Below are 27,673 nucleotides of genomic sequence, written 5' to 3'. Positions count from 1 at the left end.
AATAATTTTTTAAACAACTGCGGTAAATTAAAACACCAAACATTATTTTAACTCCAAAAGTGCAATTTTTTCCCCAAATTCATGCCGCAATTGATAACAAAGTATTTTTTTATGGTATCACTTTTCATGACATGGTCGTTAGTGCGTGACCAAATTTCCACAAAAAGCTTGTCAACAAACATTTTTTGACAAATCTCAACGTTTACATGTGATTTTATGGATTCCTTTTATTCTACGTTTAAATAAATCTCTGTCTGCCTTATCAAGTAACAGCACAAACATAATAAAGAGATATTTTACACAATGCAAAACAACACGGAAGGATCTAAAAGAAAACTTTATTTACGCCAAAAACATGCACCAGATTTTGAACACAAGCGAAAGCATACATAATAGGATCCACTAAAATAGGACATTTCATTTACTGGAACCATGCCTTCTACAAAACACATCTTCTATTAAAACTATTTCAGCAACCTTACTGTCTGAGGCGATGCAATGTCAAATGTTTTCAAGCAGGAAGGTTTGTGAAATCAAGGGACACACTAATGAACATATACAGCAATTAGACTACAAATACAAAGTAGAAACAACAATTGGTGCAGAAAACATAGGGGTTTGTATCAACATAAGTAAGCCTGTTTGATCAAAACATAAAAATAACAGCTTGAATTTAAATGTAACATGTCTTATCTTATGTTACCTTCTGAGACCAACACATTACACCCAAAATCAAAAACGGAAAGACACGATCCCACTATACACACACATGGCTTAAAGAGTGTAAATTTGTAAAGTATATTCTATGACCGGCTTCAATTAAACAGCTTTAAAAACCTACAGTGAAGAAAAAGGTGCAAAAACCAGGGGTTTCCGTACTTTGCCATAACACAAAACACTTGCTGTAAAAAAATTGCATACCCGACACATTAAACCATCAATGCTCTGGTGGATAATCTTGAAAATACCAGATAAAAGTGTGTGTGTGTGTGGGGGGGGACAAAGAAAATAATCCATCAGTAAATCCAAGCTATGACTCAAATGTTGGTATGTATGTGTCCTTCTGCTACTGTGCAAGCCTGAAATAAGAATACAAAAAGACATTTAGAAATGAAATCAAAGTTTAAAATGTATATGTGGCTTTGCCAAGCATATACTAGTCAAAAATATTTAGCCCCAAGGGTCAGCCTACACTTGCCTAAGAAAATTGGTTTCCAGGCCAAACATAAACAGCTTAGCAATGTGACTTAGTTGTTTTCAGAAACTAACACTGCCTATTACTGCTTGTCAAAGTTTTTAGTCTGTCACATATTTGTAAAGTTAAATCCCAACATCCCACCTTTTCTTTGTGTAATTTATCTCCCATTTCCCCAGTTCAGGTAAAGGTAACCCTGACTCATCGTTGGACAACTGCTTAGTCACTCACTTTGACAACAATGACTCATCAGTATTTTGTTGCTCAGCATCTGAAAAAGCAATTGTAAGTTCTTAAAAAGCCAAACAAAATAAATACAAACCAGCAAAATGCATAAAAATGTTGACACTTCTTTACAAATTAAATTTGCATAATGAAGTTTGTACTGATGTGTGTAATAAGAAAAACAATAAAGGAATCATAATAAAATAAAAAAGTGTATTCTGAATGTCAATAAATATGATAATAGTAACATATCAAACCTCTGCAAACACCTCAACTAACGGACAAATCATTTGGAAATCGCAGCAAGGGACATTACCTGGATTGTTTTGAAATGTCAAAGTTGAAGGGTCGTCAAACTCATCACTGAACGGGATGTCAACATTACTAGGATGCGTCGAATCATCGATTATTTCTACTGTAAACTAGTCGTTTGTAGCAAAATACGAGGTTTTATTCAAATCTGGACTTCCAGGCATGGAGGTGGCACCTTTCTGGGTTTGTTTGAGCTCTTCTGTCACCCGATGGCTAAATGTCCGCCCAAATATGCAACTGTCGGCAGATGCGGAGATTAAGTGAGAGTTGTGGTCGAAAGTGAGAGCAACCGCTACCTCTGAATGCCGGCTGATCATGCAAACACAATCTCCTGCGAGACAAACAAAAGATTCTTGTTAAAAATTTTAATTGGAAAAACAGTTGCAAATACATTAAAGCAATTTAAAAACTGATGCAGAAAAAATGCAAACTTGTAAAAGGCCAGTATTGTGAAATTCCTACCATGAGTAAATTTGCTAGACACACATTAATCATTTGACATGAATAAAACATGTTTGATTGAATTAAGTGGAAATACTTATTAATACTGCATAACTGCAAATTGCTTTTCAATTTTCTCAACAAATGCAAACCAACACTGACCTGTGGTGTACGGGAGGACATAGATGTTTTTATCAACACACGAGCTTGCAACAAGCATTTTGCACCAAAGATGTCATATTCGGTTAAATTGCAGCTGCACGCAACTAGCACTGAATCATCGATGAATAAAATCCACAATTAGAATGGCTGGGTTTAAAATTTTGTGGATTTGCTTACTCAACAATGTCCATGTCAGCCATCGAGTGTTTCTCAATGTAATGTTGTTCTCAACTGATGTCAGTTGTAGTAGTAAAGAGACTTGTCTGTTCCACAGCTCATTAGTCGAAACTGTAATTATAAATCTGATTTAGACCAAGAATTGTCAGCATCAAGATTAAACAACTATGCTCTCTGTTAAACAACATAATGACACTAAAACACAAAAATCACAAAAGTGGTACAAAAACAAATGCAGCTGAAAACTGGACACTTTCACTGTGACTGATATATATATATATATATATATATATATAATTAAAAAAGCTTAGGCAAAGCAAAATGCAATGTACAAAGAAAGGTTCGGAAAAAAGTCAGATTTTTAAATGTTACACATTTGGTTCAAAGGCAAATCACTTAAACATGCGTGTTTCATTTTCCAAATTTACCCTTGTTTACTTGTATGATTTAGATTCCAGCGTTTTAATGCAGTTTATTGTAGTTCGTGTAAATGATACTTAGTGCATTGAATTTACATTTTGTGTCAACTGGGTCGAATTAGCCAAATGGACGGAATAGAATCATCAGTAAACATGTGAACACATCGATCTCTACTCGCGCTTGCAAGCATCGAACCACGGTGAGAATAATCCATGCTTAATATATCCCCGTCGTGTGACGAAATAAATGATATCCTCTTAAACGTCATAAGGTCGTACACACTAAAAACAAATGATTGGTTGTCATAAAAAACGCAAAACTATTTAGTCTTAAGGATTACAAAAAAACAAATCCAAAATAACAACTTAAAACCAAATTCCAAATTTACTGTGGCTTGGAAAAACAAGCTAAAATAGGTGCAGCCTAGAAACCAGCGATGAAATTACTGATGCATATTTATGATAGAGTGTTAAATTGTGTGCAGAATTCCCCGATGTGCCCAGACATAAAGATGACTACAAATTGAATTAGGAAGTATGTTGAATACATACTGCTGGATACTCCCACTCCTGTCGCCAACCACATGTGTTTGCCGTCATTATGAACAGAAATGCAACGTGCTTCAACCGATGTTTTAGTGTCCGTGAAGTGTTTCTCCATACTTTCCAATAGAATTGTGTGTTTCAGAACCTACAAATATTTAATAACTAACTTATTGCTCGTTCAATACATATATCCTACAAACAGCCACAATATATAATGTTCTTATTGATCGTCCAATACATATATCCTACAAACAGCCACAATATATAAGGTTCGTACACATGTTTGGTCATCGATTTTCCAAATCCTGACTCTGCCGTCATTTGTAACCGAAACAAAACAGCTGACTCAGCACAATCAGAAAGAGTCTGCAAAAACACCATAAGGAAGAAACTATTATTACATGTAAACAGGGTTTTGTGCCCCAGTGATTTAAATCAGTGACAAAAACAAAACAAGAATTTGACCAAATAAATTAAATCAGAAAGACTTTTCTGAATTTGGTTTACATTTATAATTCCACTGTTATAATTAGTGTGGAGCAGACAATTTACACTCATGAGACATGATTGCAGCAGCTGACGTTACAACATTTCATTCATTTTCAGCCACTACTGATGATATTTGAATAGTTATAGTATGTCTATTGACATAAGCCTATATACTTTTTGTTATGAATTATGTAATGATCTCCAAGGATGTGAGGGGTACAGAAACTGACGATGCTTTTTTTGAGCACATTTAACATTAAAAAAAAATCACTAAAAAATGATCAGTCACTGTTTTTAAGTATTTTGGATATCGAAGAGCAGTGTGTCCCGATTAATAACATTTATTGTTTACAATTGTCTTTTGTGATGAAATATAATTTTTTTAGTGATGTAACTTCAATATATGTATGTTACAAAGACAAACCTTGATTTCCTAGACACACGAGCTGTGAAACCTGGAAACTGAAGTGACATTTGATTTTTCAAAATCCATCACATCAGTTATAACAAGTGAGTGATTAGAAAATACAAGATGCAGCCACATGTTGTAGACATCTACTGACATCGCAAGCACTTCATAACCTCTGCAAGAATCCAATTGTAAGTTCAAAATAATTAATGTAAAAATATATTAAACAATATGCATGGATCTGTTCATAAATTTAGTCATAAAAATAAAAGCTCAAATAGATGTAAATGCAACATGGTTTATTATTTTATAACTGCTTCTGCAAATGCTCATGCCCACATCAGTGATATTGAGGCAAGTTGCTTTTTATGTCTACTTGGGCCGTTATTTTTCTCATTAAATATGTAAAAATTTTGAAACTAACTTTTACCAAAATACGACTTCTTATCAGGCAGCAAAAGCAAAAGCAAAAGCACGATTTTGTCTTTAATCTTCATAATTTTGCGACAAAACGACCAAAAACAGTCTCAACTTTAAAGATGAAAATTTTTCGCCACGTCTGTTTACAAACAGCTGATCGCTGATGACGCAATGTTTATTTTCACAGCTGTTCAATAAACATGTTTCGCGATCAATAATTTAAATCAATGAAATAAATGCACATTAACGAACTTCTGAACTTGCAATTCCATCAAGGCGTAAAAGTTTAACTTGTAAATCACTTGTGCAGCAAAAAAACGCAATCTACTATCGTTCTTGGACCAATGAAACGTTACTTCTTTATTTGAGTTTGCATTCGGCAAAAGGTTATCACGCGGTCAAATTATTAGGAAAAATAATTTATTACCCATTCATTGGCACAAAACAAAACCGGAGATAGCCAGCAATAGCTGAATTTCGGCACTGGAAATTTCTGAAAAAATGTTACGTCATAACTAACCACTGAAATCATATTTGGCCAACTCATGAATTATTGCGTCACGTTAATTAGATTCAGAAAACATTACTAATAATTTTTTAAACAACTGCGGTAAATTAAAACACCAAACATTATTTTAACTCCAAAAGTGCAATTTTTTCCCCAAATTCATGCCGCAATTGATAACAAAGTATTTTTTTATGGTATCACTTTTCATGACATGGTCGTTAGTACGTGACCAAATTTCCACAAAAAGCTTGTCAACAAACATTTTTTGACAAATCTCAACGTTTACATGTGATTTTATGGATTCCTTTTATTCTACGTTTAAATAAATCTCTGTCTGCCTTATCAAGTAACAGCACAAACATAATAAAGAGATATTTTACACAATGCAAAACAACACGGAAGGATCTAAAAGAAAACTTTATTTACGCCAAAAACATGCACCAGATTTTGAACACAAGCGAAAGCATACATAATAGGATCCACTAAAATAGGACATTTCATTTACTGGAACCATGCCTTCTACAAAACACATCTTCTATTAAAACTATTTCAGCAACCTTACTGTCTGAGGCGATGCAATGTCAAATGTTTTCAAGCAGGAAGGTTTGTGAAATCAAGGGACACACTAATGAACATATACAGCAATTAGGCTACAAATACAAAGTAGAAACAACTTTAACAATTGGTGCAAAAAACATAGGGATTTATATCTACATAAGTTAGCCTGTTTGAATCAAAACATAAAAATAACAGCTTGAATTTAAATGTAACATGTCTTATCTTATGTTACCTTCTGAGACCAACACATTACACCCAAAATCAAAAACGGAAAGACACAATCCCACTATACGCACACATGGCTTAAAGAGTGTAAATTTGTAAAGTATATTCTATGACCGGCTTCAATTAAACAGCTTTAAAAACCTACAGTGAAGAAAAAGGTGCAAAAACCAGGGGTTTCCGTACTTTGCCATAACACAAAACACTTGCTGTAAAAAAATTGCATACCAGACACATTAAACCATCAATGCTCTGGTGGATAATCTTGAAAATACCAGATAAAAGTGTGTGTGTGTGGGGGGGACAAAGAAAATAATCCATCAGTAAATCCAAGCTATGACTCAAATGTTGGTATGTATGTGTCCTTCTGCTACTGTGCAAGCCTGAAATAAGAATACAAAAAGACATTTAGAAATGAAATCAAAGTTTAAAATGTATATGTGGCTTTGCCAAGCATATACTAGTCAAAAATATTTAGCCCCAAGGGTCAGCCTACACTTGCCTAAGAAAATTGGTTTCCAGGCCAAACATAAACAGCTTAGCAATGTGACTTAGTTGTTTTTAGAAACTAACACTGCCTATTACTTAGGTGAAATATATATGTCTAAATAAAACAGTGGACGACTTCAGGCTTGTCAAAGTTTTTAGTCTGTCACATATTTGTAAAGTTAAATCCCAACATACCACCTTTTCTTTGTGTAATTTATCTCCCATTTCCCCAGTTCAGGTAAAGGTAACCCTGACTCATCGTTGGACAACTGCTTAGTCACTCACTTTGACAACAATGACTCATCAGCATTTTGTTGCTCAGCATCTGAACAAGCAATTGTAAGTTCTTAAAAAGCCAAACAAAATAAATACAAACCAGCAAAATGCATAAAAATGTTGACACTTCTTTACAAATTAAATTTGCATAATGAAGTTTGTACTGATGTGTGTAATAAGAAAAACAATAAAGGAATCATAATAAAAAAAGTGTATTCTGAATGTCAATAAATATGATAATAGTAACATATCAAACCAGCCAAAACAGTGGTCATTCTGTTTAAATCAAGGAACAAAAATCAAGATACAACAAACGATTATAAGTTTAAATATGTGATAAAATAAAATTATTTCAGAAAACATAAATAATATCTTTCTTAATGCAGGATATTTTCTGGGATCATTACCAAAGCAACTCTGCAAACACCTCAACTAACGGACAAATCATTTGGAAACCGCAGCAACAGACATTACCCGGATTGTTGTGAAATGTGAAAGTTGAAGTGTCGTCAAACTCATCACTGAACGGGATGTCAACATTACTAGGATGCGTCGAATCATCGATTATTTCCTATGTGAACTAGTCGTTTGTAGCAAAATATGAGGTTTTATTCAAATCTGGACTTCCAGGCATGAAGGTGGCACCTTTCTGGCTTTGTTTGAGCTCTTCTGTCACCCGATGGCTAAATGTCTGCCCAAATATGCAACTGTCGGCAGATGCAGAGATTAAGTGAGAGTTGTGGTCGAAAGTGAGAGCAACCGCTACCTCTGAATGCCGGCTGATCATGCAAACACAATCTCCTGCGAGACAAACAAAAGAGTCTAGTTAAAAATGTTAATTGGAAAAACAGTTGCAAATACATTAAAGCAATTTAAAAACTGATGCAGAAAAAATGCAAACTTGTAAAAGGCCAGTATTGTGAAATTCCTACCATGAGTAAATTTGCTAGACATACATTTAGTCATTTGACATGAATAAAACATGTTTGATTGAATTAAGTGGAAATGCTTATTAATATTGTATAACTGCAAATTGCTTTTCAATTTTCTCAACAAATGCAAACCAACACTGACCTGTGGTGTACGGGAGGACATAGATGTTTTTATCAACACACGAGGTTGCAACAAGCGTTTTGCACCAAAGATGTCATATTCGGTTAAATTGCAGCTGCACGCAACTAGCACTGAATCATCGATGAATAAAATCCACAATTAGAATGGCTGGGTTTAAAATTTTGTGGATTTGCTTACTCAACAATGTCCATTTCAGCCATCGAGTGTTTCTCAATGTAATGTTGTTCTCAACTGATGTCAGTTGTAGTAGTAAAGAGACTTGTCTGTTCCACAGCTCATTAGTCGAAACTGTAATTATAAATCTGATTTAGACCAAGAATTGTCAGCATCAAGATTAAACAACTATGCTCTCTGTTAAACAACATAATGACACTAAAACACAAAAATCACAAAAGTGGTACAAAAACAAATGCAGCTGAAAACTGGACACTTTCACTGTGACTGATATATATATATATAAATATATAATTAAAAAAGCTTAGGCAAAGCAAAATGCAATTTACAAAGAAAGGTTCGGAAAAAAGTCAGATTTTTAAATGTTACACATTTGGTTCAAAGGCAAATCACTTAAACATGCGTGTTTCATTTTCCAAATTTACCCTTGTTTACTTGTATGATTTAAATTCCAGCGTTTTAATGCAGTTTATTGTAGTTCGTGTAAATGATACTTAGTGCATTGAATTTACATTTTGTGTCAACTGGGTCGAATGAGCCAAATGGACGGAATAGAATCATCAGTAAACATGTGAACACATCAATCTCTACTCGCGCTTGCAAGCATCGAACCACAGTGAGAATAATCCATGCTTAATATATCCCCGTCGTGTGACGAAATAAATGATATCCTCTTAAACGTCATAAGGTCGTACACACTAAAAACAAATGATTGGTTGTCATAAAAAACGGAAAACTATTTAGTCTTGAGGATTACAAAAAAAAACAAATCCAAAATAACAACTTAAAACCAAATTCCAAATTTACTGTGGCTTGGAAAAACAAGCTAAAATAGGTGCAGCCTAGAAACCAGCGATGAAATTACTGATGCATATTTATGATAGAGTGTTAAATTGTGTGCAGAATTCCCCAATGTGCCCAGACATAAAGATGACTACAAATTGAATTAGGAAGTATGTTGAATACATACTGCTGGATACTCCCACTCCTGTCGCCAACCACATGTGTTTGCCGTCATTATGAACAGAAATTCAACGTGCTTCAACCGATGTTTTAGTGTCCGTGAAGTGTTTCTCCATACTTTCCAATAGAATTGTGTGTTTCAGAACCTACAAATATTTAATAACTAACTTATTGCTCGTTCAATACATATATCCTACAAACAGCCACAATATATAAGGTTCGTACACATGTTTGGTCATCGATTTTCCAAATCCTGACTCTGCCGTCATTTGAAACCGAAACAAAACAGCTGACTCAGCACAATCAGAAAGAGTCTGCAAAAACACCATAAGGAAGAAACTATTATTACATGTAAACAGGGTTTTGTGCCCCAGTGATTTAAATCAGTGACAAAAACAAAACAAGAATTTGACCAAATAAATTAAATCAGAAAGACTTTTCTGAATTTGGTTTACATTTATAATTTCACTGTTATAATTAGAGCAGACAATTTACACTCATGAGACATGATTACAGCAGCTGACGTTACAACATTTCATTCATTTTCAGCCACTACTGATGATATTTGAATAGTTATAGTATGTCTATTGACATAAGCCTATATACTTTTTGTTATGAATTATGTAATGATCTCCATGGATGTGAGGGGTACAGAAACTGACGATGCTTTTTTTGAGCACATTTAACATTAAAAAAAAATCACTAAAAAATGATCAGTCACTGTTTTTAAGTATTTTGGATATCGAAGAGCAGTGTGTCCCGATTAATAAAATTTATTGTTTACAATTGTCTTTTGTGATGAAATATAATTTTTTTAGTGATGTAACTTCAATATATGTATGTTACAAAGACAAACCTTGATTTCCTAGACACACGAGCTGTGAAACCTGGAAACTGAAGTGACATTTGGTTTTTCAAAATCCATCACATCAGTTATAACAAGTGAGTGATTAGAAAATACAAGATGCAGCCACATGTTGTAGACATCTACTGACATCACAAGCACTTCATAACCTCTGCAAGAATCCAATTGTAAGTTCAAAATAATTAATGTAAAAATATATTAAACAATATGCATGGATCTGTTCATAAATTTAGTCATAAAAATAAAAGCTCAAATAGATGTAAATGCAACATGGTTTATTATTTTATAACTGCTTCTGCAAATGCTCATGCCCACATCAGTGATATCGAGGCAAGTTGCTTTTTATGTCTACTTAGGCCGTTATTTTTCTCATTAAATATGTAAAAATTTTGAAACTAACTTTTACCAAAATACAACTTCTTATCAGGCAGCAAAAGCAAAAGCAAAAGCACGATTTTGTCTTTAATCTTCATAATTTTGCGACAAAACGACCAAAAACAGTGTCAACTTTAAAGATGAAAATTTTTCGCCACGTCTGTTTACAAACAGCTGATCGCTGATGACGCAATGTTTATTTTCACAGCTGTTCAATAAACATGTTTCGCGATCAATAATTTAAATCAATGAAATAAATGCACATTAACGAACTTCTGAACTTGCAATTCCATCAAGGCGTAAAAGTTTAACTTGTAAATCACTTGTGCAGCAAAAAAACGCAATCTACTATCGTTCTTGGACCAATGAAACGTTACTTCTTTATTTGAGTTTGCATTCGGCAAAAGGTTATCACGCGGTCAAATTATTAGGAAAAATAATTTATTACCCATTCATTGGCACAAAACAAAACCGGAGATAGCCAGCAATAGCTGAATTTCGGCACTGGAAATTTCTGAAAAAATGTTACGTCATAACTAACCACTGAAATCATATTTGGCCAACTCATGAATTATTGCGTCACGTTAATTAGATTCAGAAAACATTACTAATAAATTTTTTAAACAACTGCGGTAAATTAAAACACCAAATTTTATTATAAATCCAAAAGTGCAATTTTTTCCCCAAATTCATGCCGCAATTGATAACAAAGTATTTTTTTATGGTATCACTTTTCATGACATGGTCGTTAGTGCGTGACCAAATTTCCACAAAAAGCTTGTCAACAAACATTTTTTGACAAATCTCAACGTTTACATGTGATTTTATGGATTCCTTTTATTCTACGTTCAAATAAATCTCTGTCTGCCTTATCAAGTCACAGCACAAACATAATAAAGAGATATTTTACACAATGCAAAACAACACGGAAGGATCTAAACGAAAACTTTATTTACGCCAAAAACATGCACCAGATTTTGAACACAAGCGAAAGCATACATAATAGGATCCACTAAAATAGGACATTTCATTTACTGGAACCATGCCTTCTACAAAACACATCTTCTATTAAAACTATTTCAGCAACCTTACTGTCTGAGGCGATGCAATGTCAAATGTTTTCAAGCAGGAAGGTTTGTGAAATCAAGGGACACACTAATGAACATATACAGCAATTAGGCTACAAATACAAAGTAGAAACAACAATTGGTGCTGAAAGGATAGGGGTTTGTATCCACATAAGTTAGCCTGTTTGAATCAAAACATAAAAATAACGACTGGAATTTAAATGTAATATGTCTTATCAAATGTTACCTTCTGAGACCAACACATTAACCCAGAAATGAAAAACGGAAAGACACAATCCCAGTACTATACTCACATGTGGCTCAAAGAGTGCAAATCCGAAAGTATGTTTTATGAAGGGTTTCAATTACACAGCTAGAAAAACTTACAGTGAAGAAAAAGATGCGGAACCCCAGGGTTTAGCATATGTATCCTTTGGCTACTTTGCACGCCTGTAATAAGAATATAAAAAGACATTTAGAAGTGAAATCAAAGTTTAAAATGCACATGTGGCTTTACCAAGCTTGTAGTTCTCAAGAATATTTTGTGGCAAGTGTCAGCTACACTTGACCATGAAAATTTGTTTCCGGGCCAAACATAAACAGCACAGCAATGCAGGCTAGTTATAAACCACAAAATTATGTATGCCATTCTAGTCTATCACCCCTGGTGAAAAAGATTTCATGATGACAAAAAACTCACTATCATGGTAATTGATCATTTGCAAAAAAGTTGATACCTAAAACCATTGCTTTTTTAATGTCCTTATAGAGCAAAACCAAATACCATATAAATGTAGGGGTGCATTCACGAAGAAAAGAATCTGTCAGTAAATCCAAGCTATGATTCAAATGTCTGCATGTATGTGTCCTTTGGCGACTTTGCACGCCTGTAAAGAGAATACAAAAAGACATTTAGAAGTGAAATCAAAGTTTAAAATGCACATGTGGCTTTACCAAGCTTATAGTTCTCAAGAATATTTTATGGCAAGTGTCAGCTACACTTGACCATGAAAATTTGTTTCCGGGCCAAACATAAACAGCACAGCAATGCAGGCTAGTTATAAACAACAAAATTATGTATGCCATTCTAGTGTATCACCCCTGGTGAAAAAATTTTTATGATGACAAAAAACTCACTATCATGGTAATTGATCATTTCAGGGTTCCCGCACAATTTTCGTTCACAAATTCCATGACTTTTCCAAAACTTTTCAAGGAAAAAAAAATTTTTTTCATAACTTATTCGAAACAAATCGAGTTATTCCCATCGTGAAACTTGTAAAGAGGCTTTGGTAGATGCAGCCAATTTGCCATACTTGCAACGAATATACAAACATTACGTAATTTGATATTCCTATCCCTATCTGGCATTTTTTGGGTAAAACAGTTGCCAAATTCCATACTTTTTCAAGGACTTTTGCGAGAGTTGGCCTTTTTCAAAACTTTTACAGGCCTTAAAAATACAAATTTAAATTCCATAACTTTTCCAGGTTTTCCATACCTGCAGGAACCCTGTCATTTGCAAAAAAGTTTATACCTAAAACCATTGCTTTTTTAATGTCCTTATAGAGCAAAACCAAATACCGTATAAATGTAGGGGTGCATTCATGAAGAAAAGAATCTGTCAGTAAATCCAAGCTATGATTCAAATGTCTGTATGTATGTGTCCTTTGGCGACTTTGCACGCCTGTAACAAGATTACAAAAAGACATTTAGAAGTGAAATCAAAGTTTAAAATGCACATGTGGCTTTACCAAGCTTATAGTTCTGAAGAATATTTTGGGGCAAGCGTCAGCTACACTTGACCATGAAAATTTGTTTCCGGGCCAAACATAAACAGCACAGCAATGCAGGCTAGTTATAAACAACAAAATTATGTATGCCATTCTAGTCTATCACCCCTGGTGAAAAAGATTTCATGATGACAAAAAACTCACTATCATGGTAATTGATCATTTGCAAAAAAGTTGATACCTAAAACCATTGCTTTTTTAATGTCCTTATAGAGCAAAACCAAATACCATATAAATGTAGGGGTGCATTCACGAAGAAAAGAATCTGTCAGTAAATCCAAGCTATCATTCAAATGTCTGCATGTATGTGTCCTTTGGCGACTTTGCACGCCTGTAAAGAGAATACAAAAAGACATTTAGAAGTGAAATCAAAGTTTAAAATGCACATGTGGCTTTACCAAGCTTATAGTTCTCAAGAATATTTTATGGCAAGTGTCAGCTACACTTGACCATGAAAATTTGTTTCCGGGCCAAACATAAACAGCACAGCAATGCAGGCTAGTTATAAACAACAAAATTATGTATGCCATTCTAGTGTATCACCCCTGGTGAAAAAAATTTTATGATGACAAAAAACTCACTATCATGGTAATTGATCATTTCAGGGTTCCCGCACAATTTTCGTTCACAAATTCCATGACTTTTCCAAAACTTTTCAAGGAAAAAAAAATTTTTTTCATAACTTATTCGAAACAAATCGAGTTATTCCCATCGTGAAACTGATAAAGAGGCTTTGGTAGATGCAGCCAATTTGCCATACTTGCAACGAATATACAAACATTACGTAATTTGATATTCCTATCCCTATCTGGCATTTTTTGGGTAAAACAGTTGCCAAATTCCATACTTTTTCAAGGACTTTTGCGAGAGTTGGCCTTTTTCAAAACTTTTACAGGCCTTAAAAATACAAATTTAAATTCCATAACTTTTCCAGGTTTTCCATACCTGCAGGAACCCTGTCATTTGCAAAAAAGTTTATACCTAAAACCATTGCTTTTTTAATGTCCTTATAGAGCAAAACCAAATACCGTATAAATGTAGGGGTGCATTCATGAAGAAAAGAATCTGTCAGTAAATCCAAGCTATGATTCAAATGTCTGTATGTATGTGTCCTTTGGCGACTTTGCACGCCTGTAACAAGATTACAAAAAGACATTTAGAAGTGAAATCAAAGTTTAAAATGCACATGTGGCTTTACCAAGCTTATAGTTCTGAAGAATATTTTGGGGCAAGCGTCAGCTACACTTGACCATGAAAATTTGTTTCCGGGCCAAACATAAACAGCACAGCAATGCAGGCTAGTTATAAACAACAAAATTATGTATGCCATTCTAGTCTATCACCCCTGGTGAAAAAGATTTCATGATGACAAAAAACTCACTATCATGGTAATTGATCATTTGCAAAAAAGTTGATACCTAAAACCATTGCTTTTTTAATGTCCTTATAGAGCAAAACCAAATACCATATAAATGTAGGGGTGCATTCACGAAGAAAAGAATCTGTCAGTAAATCCAAGCTATCATTCAAATGTCTGCATGTATGTGTCCTTTGGCGACTTTGCACGCCTGTAAAGAGAATACAAAAAGACATTTAGAAGTGAAATCAAAGTTTAAAATGCACATGTGGCTTTACCAAGCTTATAGTTCTCAAGAATATTTTATGGCAAGTGTCAGCTACACTTGACCATGAAAATTTGTTTCCGGGCCAAACATAAACAGCACAGCAATGCAGGCTAGTTATAAACAACAAAATTATGTATGCCATTCTAGTGTATCACCCCTGGTGAAAAAAATTTTATGATGACAAAAAACTCACTATCATGGTAATTGATCATTTCAGGGTTCCCGCACAATTTTCGTTCACAAATTCCATGACTTTTCCAAAACTTTTCAAGGAAAAAAAAATTTTTTTCATAACTTATTCGAAACAAATCGAGTTATTCCCATCGTGAAACTGATAAAGAGGCTTTGGTAGATGCAGCCAATTTGCCATACTTGCAACGAATATACAAACATTACGTAATTTGATATTCCTATCCCTATCTGGCATTTTTTGGGTAAAACAGTTGCCAAATTCCATACTTTTTCAAGGACTTTTGCAAGAGTTGGCCTTTTTCAAAACTTTTACAGGCCTTAAAAATACAAATTTAAATTCCATAACTTTTCCAGGTTTTCCATACCTGCAGGAACCCTGTCATTTGCAAAAAAGTTTATACCTAAAACCATTGCTTTTTTAATGTCCTTATAGAGCAAAACCAAATACCGTATAAATGTAGGGGTGCATTCATGAAGAAAAGAATCTGTCAGTAAATCCAAGCTATGATTCAAATGTCTGTATGTATGCGTCCTTTGGCGACTTTGCACGCCTGTAATAAGAATACAAAAAGACATTTAGAAGTGAAATCAAAGTTTAAAAAGCACATGTGGCTTTACCAAGCTTTTAGTTCTCAAGAATATTTTGTGGCAAGTGTCAGCTACACTTGACTATGAAAATTTGTTTCCGGGCCAAACATAAACAGCACAGCAATGCAGGCTAGTTATAAACAACAAAATTATGTATGCCATTCTAGTCTATCACCCCTGGTGAAAAAGATTTCATGATAACAAAAAACTCACTATCATGGTAATTGATCATTTGCAAAAACGTTTATACCTAAAACCATTGCTTTTTTAATGTCCTTATAGAGCAAAACCAAATACCGTATAAATGTAGGGGTGCATTCACGAAGAAAAGAATCTGTCAGTAAATCCAAGCTATGATTCAAATGTCTGTAAGTATGTGTCCTTTGGCGACTTTGCACGCCTGTAATAAAAATACAAAAAGACATTTAGAAGTGAAATCAAAGTTTTTTCTTAGTAAACTGAAAAACTGAGTCATCGGCAGACAATGTTTCCAAGTTAAATTGAAACTCAAACTTTTACAATATTATTCCAAAAACGAGTTACCAAACGATTTTGTCTTTGATCTTCATAATTTTGCGACAAAACGACCAAAAACAGTCTCAACTTTTGAGATAAAAAATTTCGCCACGTCTGTTTACAAACAGCTGATCGCTGATGACGCAATGTTTATTTTCACAGTTGTTCAATAAATATGTTTCGCGCTCAATATTTTTCGAAAATAAATGCATATTAACGAACTCCTGAACTTGCTATTCCATCGAGGCGTAAAAGTTTAACTTGCAAATCACTTTTGCAGCAAAAAGACGCACTACTATCGTTCTTAGGCCAATGAAACGGTACTTCTTTATTTGAGTTTGCATTCGGCAAAACGTCATCACGCGATCAATTTTTTCAAAAAAAAGAATTTATTACCCATTGATTGGCAGAAAACAAAATCGGACATAGCAAGCAGTAGCTCAATTTCGGCACTGGAAACTTCTGGAAAAATTTTAAGTCATAACTAAACACTGAAATCATATTTGCCAAACTCATGAATTATTGCGTCACGTTAATTAGATTCAGAAAACTTCACTAATAAAGTTTTTAAACAACTTCGGCAAATTAAAACACAAAATATTATTCTAACTCCAAAAGTGCAATTTTTTCCCCAAATTCATGCCACAATTGATAACAAAGTATTTTTTTATGGTATCACTTTTCATGACATTGTCATTAGTGCGTGACCAAATTTCCACAAAAAGCTTGTAAACAAACATTTTTGACAAATCTCAACGGTTTCATGTGATTTTATGGACTCCTTTTGTTCTATGTTTAAATCAATCTCTATCTGCCTTCTCAAGAAACAACGTAAACATAATCAAGAGATACTTTACAAAATGCAAAACACCACTGATCAATCTAGAAGAAACTTTATTCATGCCAAAAACATGCAACAGATTTTGAACACAGGCGAAAACATACAAAATAGTATCGACTAAAAAATGACATTTCATTTACTGAAAGCATGCCTTCTACAAAACACACCTTCTATTAAAACTATTTCAGCAACCTTACTGTCTGAAGCGATGCAATGTCAAATGTTTTCAAGCAGGCAGGTTTGTGAAATCAAGGGACACACTAATGAACATATACAGCAATTAGGCTACAAATACAAAGTAGAAACAACAATTGGTGCTGAAAGGATAGGGGTTTGTATCCACATAAGTAAGCCTGTTTGAATCAAAACATAAAAATAACGGCTGGAATTTGAATGTAAGATGTCTTATCAAATGTTACCTTCTGAGACCAACACATAACCCAGAAATGAAAAACGGAAAGACACAATCCCAGTACTATACTCACATGTGGCTTAAAGAGTGCAAATCTGAAAGTATGTTTTATGATGGGTTTCAATTACACAGCTTTGAAAACTTACAGCGAAGAAAAGATGTGGAACCCCTGGGTTTAGCATATGTATCCTTCGGCTACTTTGCACGCCTGTAATAAGAATACAAAAAGACATTTAGAAGTGAAATCAAAGTTTAAAATGCACATGTGGCTTTACCAAGCTTATAGTTCTCAAGAATATTTTGTGGCAAGTGTCAGCTACACTTGACCATGAAAATTTGTTTCCGGGCCAAACATAAACAGCACAGCAATGCAGGCTAGTTAGAAACAACAAAATTATGTATGCCATTCTAGTCTATCACCCCTGGTGAAAAAGATTTCATGATGACAAAAAACTCACTATCATGGTAATTGATCATTTGCAAAAAAGTTTATACCTAAAACCATTGCTTTTTTAATGTCCTTATAGAGCAAAACCAAATACCGTATAAATGTAGGGGTGCATTCACGAACAAAAGAATCTGTCAGTAAATCCAAGCTATGATTCAAATGTCTGTATGTATGTGTCCTTTGGCGACTTTGCACGCCTGTAACAAGATTACAAAAAGACATTTAGAAGTGAAATCAAAGTTTAAAATGCACATGTGGCTTTACCAAGCTTATAGTTCTCAAGAATATTTTGTGGCAAGTGTCAGCTACACTTGACCATGAAAATTTGTTTCCGGGCCAAACATAAACAGCACAGCAATGCAGACTAGTTATAAACAACAAAATTATGTATGCCATTCTAGTCTATCACCCCTGGTTAAAAAGATGTCACGATGACAAAAAACTCACTATCATGGTAATTGATCATTTGCAAAAAAGTTTATACCTAAAACCATTGCTTTTTTAATGTCCTTATAGAGCAAAACCAAATACCGTATAAATGTAGGGGTGCATTCATGAAGAAAAGAATCTGTCAGTAAATCCAAGCTATGATTCAAATGTCTGTATGTATGTGTCCTTTGGTGACTTTGCACGCCTGTAACAAGATTACAAAAAGACATTTAGAAGTGAAATCAAAGTTTAAAATGCACATGTGACTTTACCAAGCTTATAGTTCTCAAGAATATTTTGTGGCAAGTGTCAGCTACACTTGACCATGAAAATTTGTTTCCGGGCCAAACATAAACAGCACAGCAATGCAGGCTAGTTATAAACAACAAAATTATGTATGCCATTCTAGTCTATCACCCCTGGTAAAAAAGATACCATGATGACAAAAAACTCACTATCATGGTAATTGATCATTTGCAAAAAAGTTGATACCTAAAACCATTCCTTTTTTAATGTCCTTATAGAGCAAAACCAAATACTGTATAAATGTAGGGGTGCATTCACGAAGAAAAGAATCTGTCAGTAAATCCAAGCTATGATTCAAATGTCTGTATGTATGTGTCCTTTGGCGACTTTGCACGCCTGTAACAAGATTACAAAAAGACATTTAGAAGTGAAATCAAAGTTTAAAATGCACAAGTGGCTTTACCAAGCTTATAGTTCTCAAGAATATTTTGTGGCAAGTGTCAGCTACACTTGACCATGAAAATTTGTTTCCGGGCCAAACATAAACAGCACAGCAATGCAGGCTAGTTATAAACAACAAAATTATGTATGTCATTCTAGTGTATCACCCCTGGTAAAAAAGATTTCATGATGACAAAAAACTCACTATCATGGTAATTGATCATTTGCAAAAAAGTTTATGCCTAAAACCATTGCTTTTTTAATGTCCTTATAGAGCAAAACCAAATACCGTATAAATGTAGGGGTGCATTCACGAAGAAAAGAATATGTCAGTAAATCCAAGCTATGATTCAAATGTCTGTATGTATGTGCCTTTTTGGCGACTTTGCACGCCTGTAATAAGAATACAAAAAGACATTTAGAAGTGAAATCAAAGTTTAAAATGCACATGTGGCTTTACCAAGCTTATAGTTCTCAAGAATATTTTGTGGCAAGTGTCAGCTACACTTGACCATGAAAATTTGTTTCCGGGCCAAATATAAACAGCACAGCAATGCAGGCTAGTTATAAACAACAAAATTATGTATGCCATTCTAGTCTATCACCCCTGGTAAAAAAGATTTCATGATGACAAAAAACTCACTATCATGGTAATTGATCATTTGCAAAAAAAGTTGATCCCTCAAATCATTGCTTTTTTAATGTCCTTATAGAGCAAAACCAAATACCGTATAAATGTAGGGGTGCATTCACGAAGAAAAGAATCTGTCAGTAAATCCAAGGTATGATTCAAATGTCTGTAAGTATGTGTCCTTTGGCGACTTTGCACGCCTGTAATAAAAATACAAAAAGACATTTAGAAGTGAAATCAAAGTTTTTTCTTAGTAAACTGAAAAACTGAGTCATCGGCAGACAATGTTTCCAAGTTAAATTGAAACTCAAACTTTTACAATATTATTCCAAAAACGAGTTACAAAACGATTTTGTCTTTGATCTTCATAATTTTGCGACAAAACGACCAAAAACAGTCTCAACTTTTAAGATAAAAAGTTTCGCCACGTCTGTTTACAAACAGCTGATCGCTGATGACGCAATGTTTATTTTCACAGTTGTTCAATAAATATGTTTCGCGCTCAATATTTTTCGAAAATAAATGCATATTAACGAACTCCTGAACTTGCTATTCCATCGAGGCGTAAAAGTTTAACTTGCAAATCACTTTTGCAGCAAAAAGACGCACTACTATCGTTCTTAGGCCAATGAAACGGTACTTCTTTATTTGAGTTTGCATTCGGCAAAACGTCATCACGCGATCAATTTTTTCAAAAAAAAGAATTTATTACCCATTTATTGGCAGAAAACAAAATCGGGCATAGCAACCAGTAGCTCAATTTCGGCACTGGAAACTTCTGGAAAAATTTTAAGTCATAACTAAACACTGAAATCATATTTGCCAAACTCATGAATTATTGCGTCACGTTAATTAGATTCAGAAAACTTCACTAATAAAGTTTTTAAACAACTTCGGCAAATTAAAACACAAAATATTATTCTAACTCCAAAAGTGCAATTTTTTCCCCAAATTCATGCCACAATTGATAACAAAGTATTTTTTTATGGTATCACTTTTCATGACATTGTCATTAGTGCGTGACCAAATTTCCACAAAAACCTTGTAAACAAACATTTTTGACAAATCTCAACGGTTTCATGTGATTTTATGGACTCCTTTTGTTCTATGTTTAAATCAATCTCTATCTGCCTTCTCAAGAAACAACGCAAACATAATCAAGAGATACTTTACAAAATGCAAAACACCAGTGATCAATCTAGAAGAAACTTTATTCACGCCAAAAACATGCAACAGATTTTGAACACAGGCGAAAACATACAAAATAGTATCGACTAAAAAATGACATTTCATTTACTGAAAGCATGCCTTCTACAAAACACAACTTCTATTAAAACTATTTCAGCAACCTTACTGTCTGAAGCGATGCAATGTCAAATGTTTTCAAGCAGGCAGGTTTGTGAAATCAAGGGACACACTAATGAACATATACAGCAATTAGGCTACAAATACAAAGTAGAAACAACAATTGGTGCTGAAAGGATAGGGGTTTGTATCCACATAAGTAAGCCTGTTTGAATCAAAACATAAAAATAACGGCTGGAATTGGAATGTAAGATGTCTTATCAAATGTTACCTTCTGAGATCAACACATAACCCAGAAATGAAAAACGGAAAGACACAATCCCAGTACTATACTCACATGTGGCTTAAACAGTGCAAATCTGAAAGTATGTTTTATGACGGGTTTCAATTACACAACTTTGAAAACTTACAGCGAAGAAAAGATGTGGAAGCCCTGGGTTTAGCATATGTATCCTTCGGCTACTTTGCACGCCTGTAATAAGAATACAAAAAGACATTTAGAAGTGAAATCAAAGTTTAAAATGCACAAGTGGCTTTACCAAGCTTATAGTTCTCAAGAATATTTTGTGGCAAGTGTCAGCTACACTTGACCATGAAAATTTGTTTCCGGGCCAAATATAAACAGCACAGCAATGCAGGCTAGTTATAAACAACAAAATTATGTATGCCATTCTAGTCTATCACCCCTGGTGAAAAAGATTTCATGATGACAAAAAACTCACTATCATGGTAATTGATCATTTGCAAAAAAAGTTGATCCCTCAAATCATTGCTTTTTTAATGTCCTTATAGAGCAAAACCAAATACCGTACAAATGTAAGGGTGCATTCACGAAGAAAAGAATATGTCAGTAAATCCAAGCTATGATTCAAATGTCTGTATGTATGTGTCCTTTGGCGACTTTGCACGCCTGTAATAAGAATACAAAAAGACATTTGGAAGTGAAATCAAAGTTTAAAAAGCACATGTGGCTTTACCAAGCTTATAGTTCTCAAGAATATTTTGTGGCAAGTGTCAGCTACACTTGACCATGAAAATTTGTTTCCGGGCCAAACATAAACAGCACAGCAATGCAGGCTAGTTATAAACAACAAAATTATGTATGCCATTCTAGTCTATCACCCCTGGTAAAAAAGATTTCACGATGACAAAAAACTCACTACCATGGTAATTGATCATTTGCAAAAAAGTTGATACCTAAAACCATTGCTTTTTTAATGTCCTTATAGAGCAAAACCAAATACCATATAAATGTAGGGGTGCATTCACGAAGAAAAGAATCTGTCAGTAAATCCAAGCTATCATTCAAATGTCTGCATGTATGTGTCTTTTGGCGACTTTGCACGCCTGTAAAGAGAATACAAAAAGACATTTAGAAGTGAAATCAAAGTTTAAAATGCACATGTGGCTTTACCAAGCTTATAGTTCTCAAGAATATTTTATGGCAAGTGTCAGCTACACTTGACCATGAAAATTTGTTTCCGGGCCAAACATAAACAGCACAGCAATGCAGGCTAGTTATAAACAACAAAATTATGTATGCCATTCTAGTGTATCACCCCTGGTGGAAAAGATTTTATGATGACAAAAAACTCACTATCATGGTAATTGATCATTTCAGGGTTCCCGCACAATTTTCGTTCACAAATTCCATGACTTTTCCAAAACTTTTCAAGGAAAAAAAAATTTTTTTCATAACTTATTCGAAACAAATCGAGTTATTCCCATCGTGAAACTTGTAAAGAGGCTTTGGTAGATGCAGCCAATTTGCCATACTTGCAACGAATATACAAACATTACGTAATTTGATATTCCTATCCCTATCTGGCATTTTTTGGGTAAAACAGTTGCCAAATTCCATACTTTTTCAAGGACTTTTGCGAGAGTTGGCCTTTTTCAAAACTTTTACAGGCCTTAAAAATACAAATTTAAATTCCATAACTTTTCCAGGTTTTCCATACCTGCAGGAACCCTGTCATTTGCAAAAAAGTTTATACCTAAAACCATTGCTTTTTTAATGTCCTTATAGAGCAAAACCAAATACCGTATAAATGTAGGGGTGCATTCACGAAGAAAAGAATCTGTCAGTAAATCCAAGCTATGATTCAAATGTCTGTATGTATGTGTCCTTTGGCGACTTTGCACGCCTGTAACAAGATTACAAAAAGACATTTAGAAGTGAAATCAAAGTTTAAAATGCACATGTGGCTTTACCAAGCTTATAGTTCTCAAGAATATTTTGTGGCAAGTGTCAGCTACACTTGACCATGAAAATTTGTTTCCGGGCCAAACATAAACAGCACAGCAATGCAGGCTAGTTATAAACAACAAAATTATGTATGCCATTCTAGTCTATCACCCCTGGTAAAAAAGATTTCACGATGACAAAAAACTCACTACCATGGTAATTGATCATTTGCAAAAAAGTTGATACCTAAAACCATTGCTTTTTTAATGTCCGTATAGAGCAAAACCAAATACCGTATAAATGTAAGGGTGCATTCACGAAGAAAAGAATCTGTCAGTAAATCCAAGCTATGATTCAAATGTCTGTATGTATGTGCCTTTTGGCGACTTTGCACGCCTGTAACAAGATTACAAAAAGACATTTAGAAGTGAAATCAAAGTTTAAAATGCACATGTGACTTTACCAAGCTTATAGTTCTGAAGAATATTTTGTGGCAAGTGTCAGCTACACTTGACCATGAAAATTTGTTTCCGGGCCAAACATAAACAGCACAGCAATGCAGGCTAGTTATAAACAACAAAATTATGTATGCCATTCTAGTCTATCACCCCTGGTAAAAAAGATTTCATGATGACAAAAAACTCACTATCATGGTAATTGATCATTTGCAAAAAAGTTGATACCTAAAACTATTGCTTTTTTAATGTCCTTATAGAGCAAAACCAAATACCGTATAAATGTAGGGGTGCATTCACGAAAAAAAGAATCTGTCAGTAAATCCAAGCTATGATTCAAATGTCTGTATGTATGTGTCCTTCGGCTACTTTGCACGCCTGTAATAAGAATACAAAAAGACATTTAGAAGTGAAATCAAAGTTTAAAAAGCACATGTGGCTTTACCAAGCTTTTAGTTCTCAAGAATATTTTGTGGCAAGTGTCAGCTACACTTGACTATGAAAATTTGTTTCCGGGCCAAACATAAACAGCACAGCAATGCAGGCTAGTTATAAACAACAAAATTATGTATGCCATTCTAGTCTATCACCCCTGGTAAAAAAGATTTCACGATGACAAAAAACTCACTATCATGGTAATTGATCATTTGCAAAAAAGTTGATACCTAAAACTATTGCTTTTTTAATGTCCTTATAGAGCAAAACCAAATACCGTATAAATGTAGGGGTGCATTCACGTAAAAAAGAATCTGTCAGTAAATCCAAGCTATGATTCAAATGTCTGTATGTATGTGTCCTTCGGCTACTTTGCACGCCTGTAATAAGAATACAAAAAGACATTTAGAAGTGAAATCAAAGTTTAAAAAGCACATGTGGCTTTACCAAGCTTTTAGTTCTCAAGAATATTTTGTGGCAAGTGTCAGCTACACTTGACTATGAAAATTTGTTTCCGGGCCAAACATAAACAGCACAGCAATGCAGGCTAGTTATAAACAACAAAATTATGTATGCCATTCTAGTCTATCACCCCTGGTAAAAAAGATTTCACGATGACAAAAAACTCACTATCATGGTAATTGATCATTTGCAAAAAAGTTGATACCTAAAACTATTGCTTTTTTAATGTCCTTATAGAGCAAAACCAAATACCGTATAAATGTAGGGGTGCATTCACGAAAAAAAGAATCTGTCAGTAAATCCAAGCTATGATTCAAATGTCTGTATGTATGTGTCCTTCGGCTACTTTGCACGCCTGTAATAAGAATACAAAAAGACATTTAGAAGTGAAATCAAAGTTTAAAATGCACATGTGGCTTAACCAAGCTTATAGTTCTCAAGAATATTTTGTGGCAAGTGTCAGCTACACTTGACCATGAAAATTTATTTCCGGGCCAAACATAAACAGCACAGCAATGCAGGCTAGTTATAAACAACAAAATTATGTATGCCATTCTAGTGTATCACCCCTGGTAAAAAAGATTTCATGATGACAAAAAACTCACTATCATGGTAATTGATCATTTGCAAAAAAGTTTATGCCTAAAACCATTGCTTTTTTAATGTCCTTATAGAGCAAAACCAAATACCGTATAAATGTGGGGGTGCATTCACGAAGAAAAGAATATGTCAGTAAATCCAAGCTATGATTCAAATGTCTGTATGTATGTGGCCTTTTGGCGACTTTGCACGCCTGTAATAAGAATACAAAAAGACATTTAGAAGTGAAATCAAAGTTTAAAATGCACATGTGACTTTACCAAGCTTATAGTTCTCAAGAATATTTTGTGGCAAGTGTCAGCTACACTTGACCATGAAAATTTGTTTCCGGGCCAAACATAAACAGCACAGCAATGCAGGCTAGTTTTAAACCACAAAATTATGTATGCCATTCTAGTCTATCACCCCTGGTGAAAAAGATTTCATGATGACAAAAAACTCACTATCATGGTAATTGATCATTTGCAAAAAAGTTGATACCTAAAACCATTGCTTTTTTAATGTCCTTATAGAGCAAAACCAAATACCATATAAATGTAGGGGTGCATTCACGAAGAAAAGAATCTGTCAGTAAATCCAAGCTATCATTCAAATGTCTGCATGTATGTGTCCTTTGGCGACTTTGCACGCCTGTAAAGAGAATACAAAAAGACATTTAGAAGTGAAATCAAAGTTTAAAATGCACATGTGGCTTTACCAAGCTTATAGTTCTCAAGAATATTTTATGGCAAGTGTCAGCTACACTTGACCATGAAAATTTGTTTCCGGGCCAAACATAAACAGCACAGCAATGCAGGCTAGTTATAAACAACAAAATTATGTATGCCATTCTAGTGTATCATCCCTGGTGAAAAAAATTTTATGATGACAAAAAACTCACTATCATGGTAATTGATCATTTCAGGGTTCCCGCACAATTTTCGTTCACAAATTCCATGACTTTTCCAAAACTTTTCAAGAAAAAAAAAAATTTTTTCATAACTTATTCGAAACAAATCGAGTTATTCCCATCGTGAAACTTGTAAAGAGGCTTTGGTAGATGCAGCCAATTTGCCATACTTGCAACGAATATACAAACATTACGTAATTTGATATTCCTATCCCTATCTGGCATTTTTTGGGTAAAACAGTTGCCAAATTCCATACTTTTTCAAGGACTTTTGCAAGAGTTGGCCTTTTTCAAAACTTTTACAGGCCTTAAAAATACAAATTTAAATTCCATAACTTTTCCAGGTTTTCCATACCTGCAGGAACCCTGTCATTTGCAAAAAAGTTTATACCTAAAACCATTGCTTTTTTAATGTCCTTATAGAGCAAAACCAAATACCGTATAAATGTAGGGGTGCATTCACGAAGAAAAGAATCTGTCAGTAAATCCAAGCTATGATTCAAATGTCTGTATGTATGTGGCCTTTGGCGACTTTGCACGCCTGTAATAAGAATACAAAAAGACATTTAGAAGTGAAATCAAAGTTTAAAAAGCACATGTGGCTTTACCAAGCTTTTAGTTCTCAAGAATATTTTGTGGCAAGTGTCAGCTACACTTGACCATGAAAATTTGTTTCCGGGCCAAACATAAACAGCACAGCAATGCAGGCTAGTCATAAACAACAAAATTATGTATGCCATTCTAGTCTATCACCCCTGGTAAAAAAGATTTCATGATGACAAAAAACTCACTATCATGGTAATTGATCATTTGCAAAAAAGTTGATACCTAAAACTATTGCTTTTTTAATGTCCTTATAGAGCAAAACCAAATACCGTATAAATGTAGGGGTGCATTCACGAAAAAAAGAATCTGTCAGTAAATCCAAGCTATGATTCAAATGTCTGTATGTATGTGTCCTTCGGCTACTTTGCACGCCTGTAATAAGAATACAAAAAGACATTTAGAAGTGAAATCAAAGTTTAAAAAGCACATGTGGCTTTACCAAGCTTTTAGTTCTCAAGAATATTTTGTGGCAAGTGTCAGCTACACTTGACTATGAAAATTTGTTTCCGGGCCAAACATAAACAGCACAGCAATGCAGGCTAGTTATAAACAACAAAATTATGTATGCCATTCTAGTCTATCACCCCTGGTAAAAAAGATTTCACGATGACAAAAAACTCACTATCATGGTAATTGATCATTTGCAAAAAAGTTGATACCTAAAACTATTGCTTTTTTAATGTCCTTATAGAGCAAAACCAAATACCGTATAAATGTAGGGGTGCATTCACGAAAAAAAGAATCTGTCAGTAAATCCAAGCTATGATTCAAATGTCTGTATGTATGTGTCCTTCGGCTACTTTGCACGCCTGTAATAAGAATACAAAAAGACATTTAGAAGTGAAATCAAAGTTTAAAATGCACATGTGGCTTTACCAAGCTTATAGTTCTCAAGAATATTTTGTGGCAAGTGTCAGCTACACTTGACCATGAAAATTTATTTCCGGGCCAAACATAAACAGCACAGCAATGCAGGCTAGTTATAAACAACAAAATTATGTATGCCATTCTAGTGTATCACCCCTGGTAAAAAAGATTTCATGATGACAAAAAACTCACTATCATGGTAATTGATCATTTGCAAAAAAGTTTATGCCTAAAACCATTGCTTTTTTAATGTCCTTATAGAGCAAAACCAAATACCGTATAAATGTGGGGGTGCATTCACGAAGAAAAGAATATGTCAGTAAATCCAAGCTATGATT

At 34.2% G+C, this 27,673-nt stretch overlaps 2 protein-coding genes across 4 annotated transcripts; both read right to left on the bottom strand.

Moving 5' to 3' along the window:
• Positions 1-324: 324 nt before the first annotated feature.
• LOC145238019 (WD repeat-containing protein 62-like) lies at positions 325-4,959 on the bottom strand. 3 transcript variants are annotated; one of them, XM_080101045.1, is made up of 9 exons: positions 4,806-4,959; positions 4,391-4,550; positions 3,755-3,843; positions 3,484-3,622; positions 3,028-3,213; positions 2,336-2,623; positions 1,737-2,063; positions 1,340-1,466; positions 325-1,079 (listed from the first exon to the last, which is right to left on the bottom strand). In XM_080101045.1, the coding sequence occupies exons 6-7, from the start codon at positions 2,391-2,393 to the stop codon at positions 1,843-1,845; spliced, it is 279 nt and encodes a 92-aa protein (XP_079957171.1). In that variant the 5' UTR covers positions 2,394-2,623; positions 3,028-3,213; positions 3,484-3,622; positions 3,755-3,843; positions 4,391-4,550; positions 4,806-4,959; the 3' UTR covers positions 325-1,079; positions 1,340-1,466; positions 1,737-1,842. The 3 variants fall into 3 exon arrangements, with proteins under 3 accessions (XP_079957171.1, XP_079957169.1, XP_079957172.1); XM_080101043.1 differs by having other exon boundaries at positions 4,391-4,959; XM_080101046.1 differs by lacking the exon at positions 3,755-3,843 and having other exon boundaries at positions 4,391-4,959.
• Positions 4,960-5,707: 748 nt separating this feature from the next.
• On the bottom strand, positions 5,708-19,619 carry LOC145238018 (uncharacterized). The gene is made up of 17 exons (XM_080101042.1): positions 19,541-19,619; positions 18,703-18,852; positions 17,876-17,978; positions 14,625-14,727; positions 14,188-14,290; positions 13,388-13,490; positions 12,951-13,053; positions 12,151-12,253; positions 11,681-11,816; positions 9,916-10,075; positions 9,285-9,373; positions 9,067-9,205; positions 8,609-8,794; positions 7,923-8,210; positions 7,323-7,649; positions 6,771-6,897; positions 5,708-6,466 (listed from the first exon to the last, which is right to left on the bottom strand). The coding sequence occupies exons 1-4, from the start codon at positions 19,557-19,559 to the stop codon at positions 14,682-14,684; spliced, it is 318 nt and encodes a 105-aa protein (XP_079957168.1). The 5' UTR covers positions 19,560-19,619; the 3' UTR covers positions 5,708-6,466; positions 6,771-6,897; positions 7,323-7,649; positions 7,923-8,210; positions 8,609-8,794; positions 9,067-9,205; positions 9,285-9,373; positions 9,916-10,075; positions 11,681-11,816; positions 12,151-12,253; positions 12,951-13,053; positions 13,388-13,490; positions 14,188-14,290; positions 14,625-14,681.
• Between the last annotated feature and the right edge of the window lie 8,054 nt (positions 19,620-27,673).

Source organism: Phallusia mammillata, chromosome 7 (genome assembly GCF_965637545.1).
Source record: "Phallusia mammillata chromosome 7, kaPhaMamm4.hap1.1, whole genome shotgun sequence".
NCBI lineage: Eukaryota > Metazoa > Chordata > Ascidiacea > Phlebobranchia > Ascidiidae > Phallusia > Phallusia mammillata.
Note: the sequence above shows the minus strand (reverse complement) of the source record. Positions and strands in the feature narration are given on the sequence as shown.

What these genes read in the sequence shown, in the direction of transcription:
- LOC145238019 (XM_080101043.1), bottom strand. Translation starts at nt 2,393, where the DNA reads ATGCTTGTTGCAAGCTCGTGTGTTGATAAAAACATCTATGTCCTCCCG. An exon ending in TGTCCTCCCGTACACCACAG is followed by an intron (nt 2,064 to 2,335) that starts GTCAGTGTTGGT and finishes TTTGTCTCGCAG; the next exon opens with GAGATTGTGTTTGCATGATC.
- LOC145238018 (XM_080101042.1), bottom strand. An exon ending in TAAAAAAGGAATGGTTTTAG is followed by an intron (nt 17,979 to 18,702) that starts GTATCAACTTTT and finishes ATCTTGTTACAG; the next exon opens with GCGTGCAAAGTCGCCAAAGG. An exon ending in TGCACCCCTACATTTATACG is followed by an intron (nt 14,728 to 17,875) that starts GTATTTGGTTTT and finishes TTCTCTTTACAG; the next exon opens with GCGTGCAAAGTCGCCAAAGG.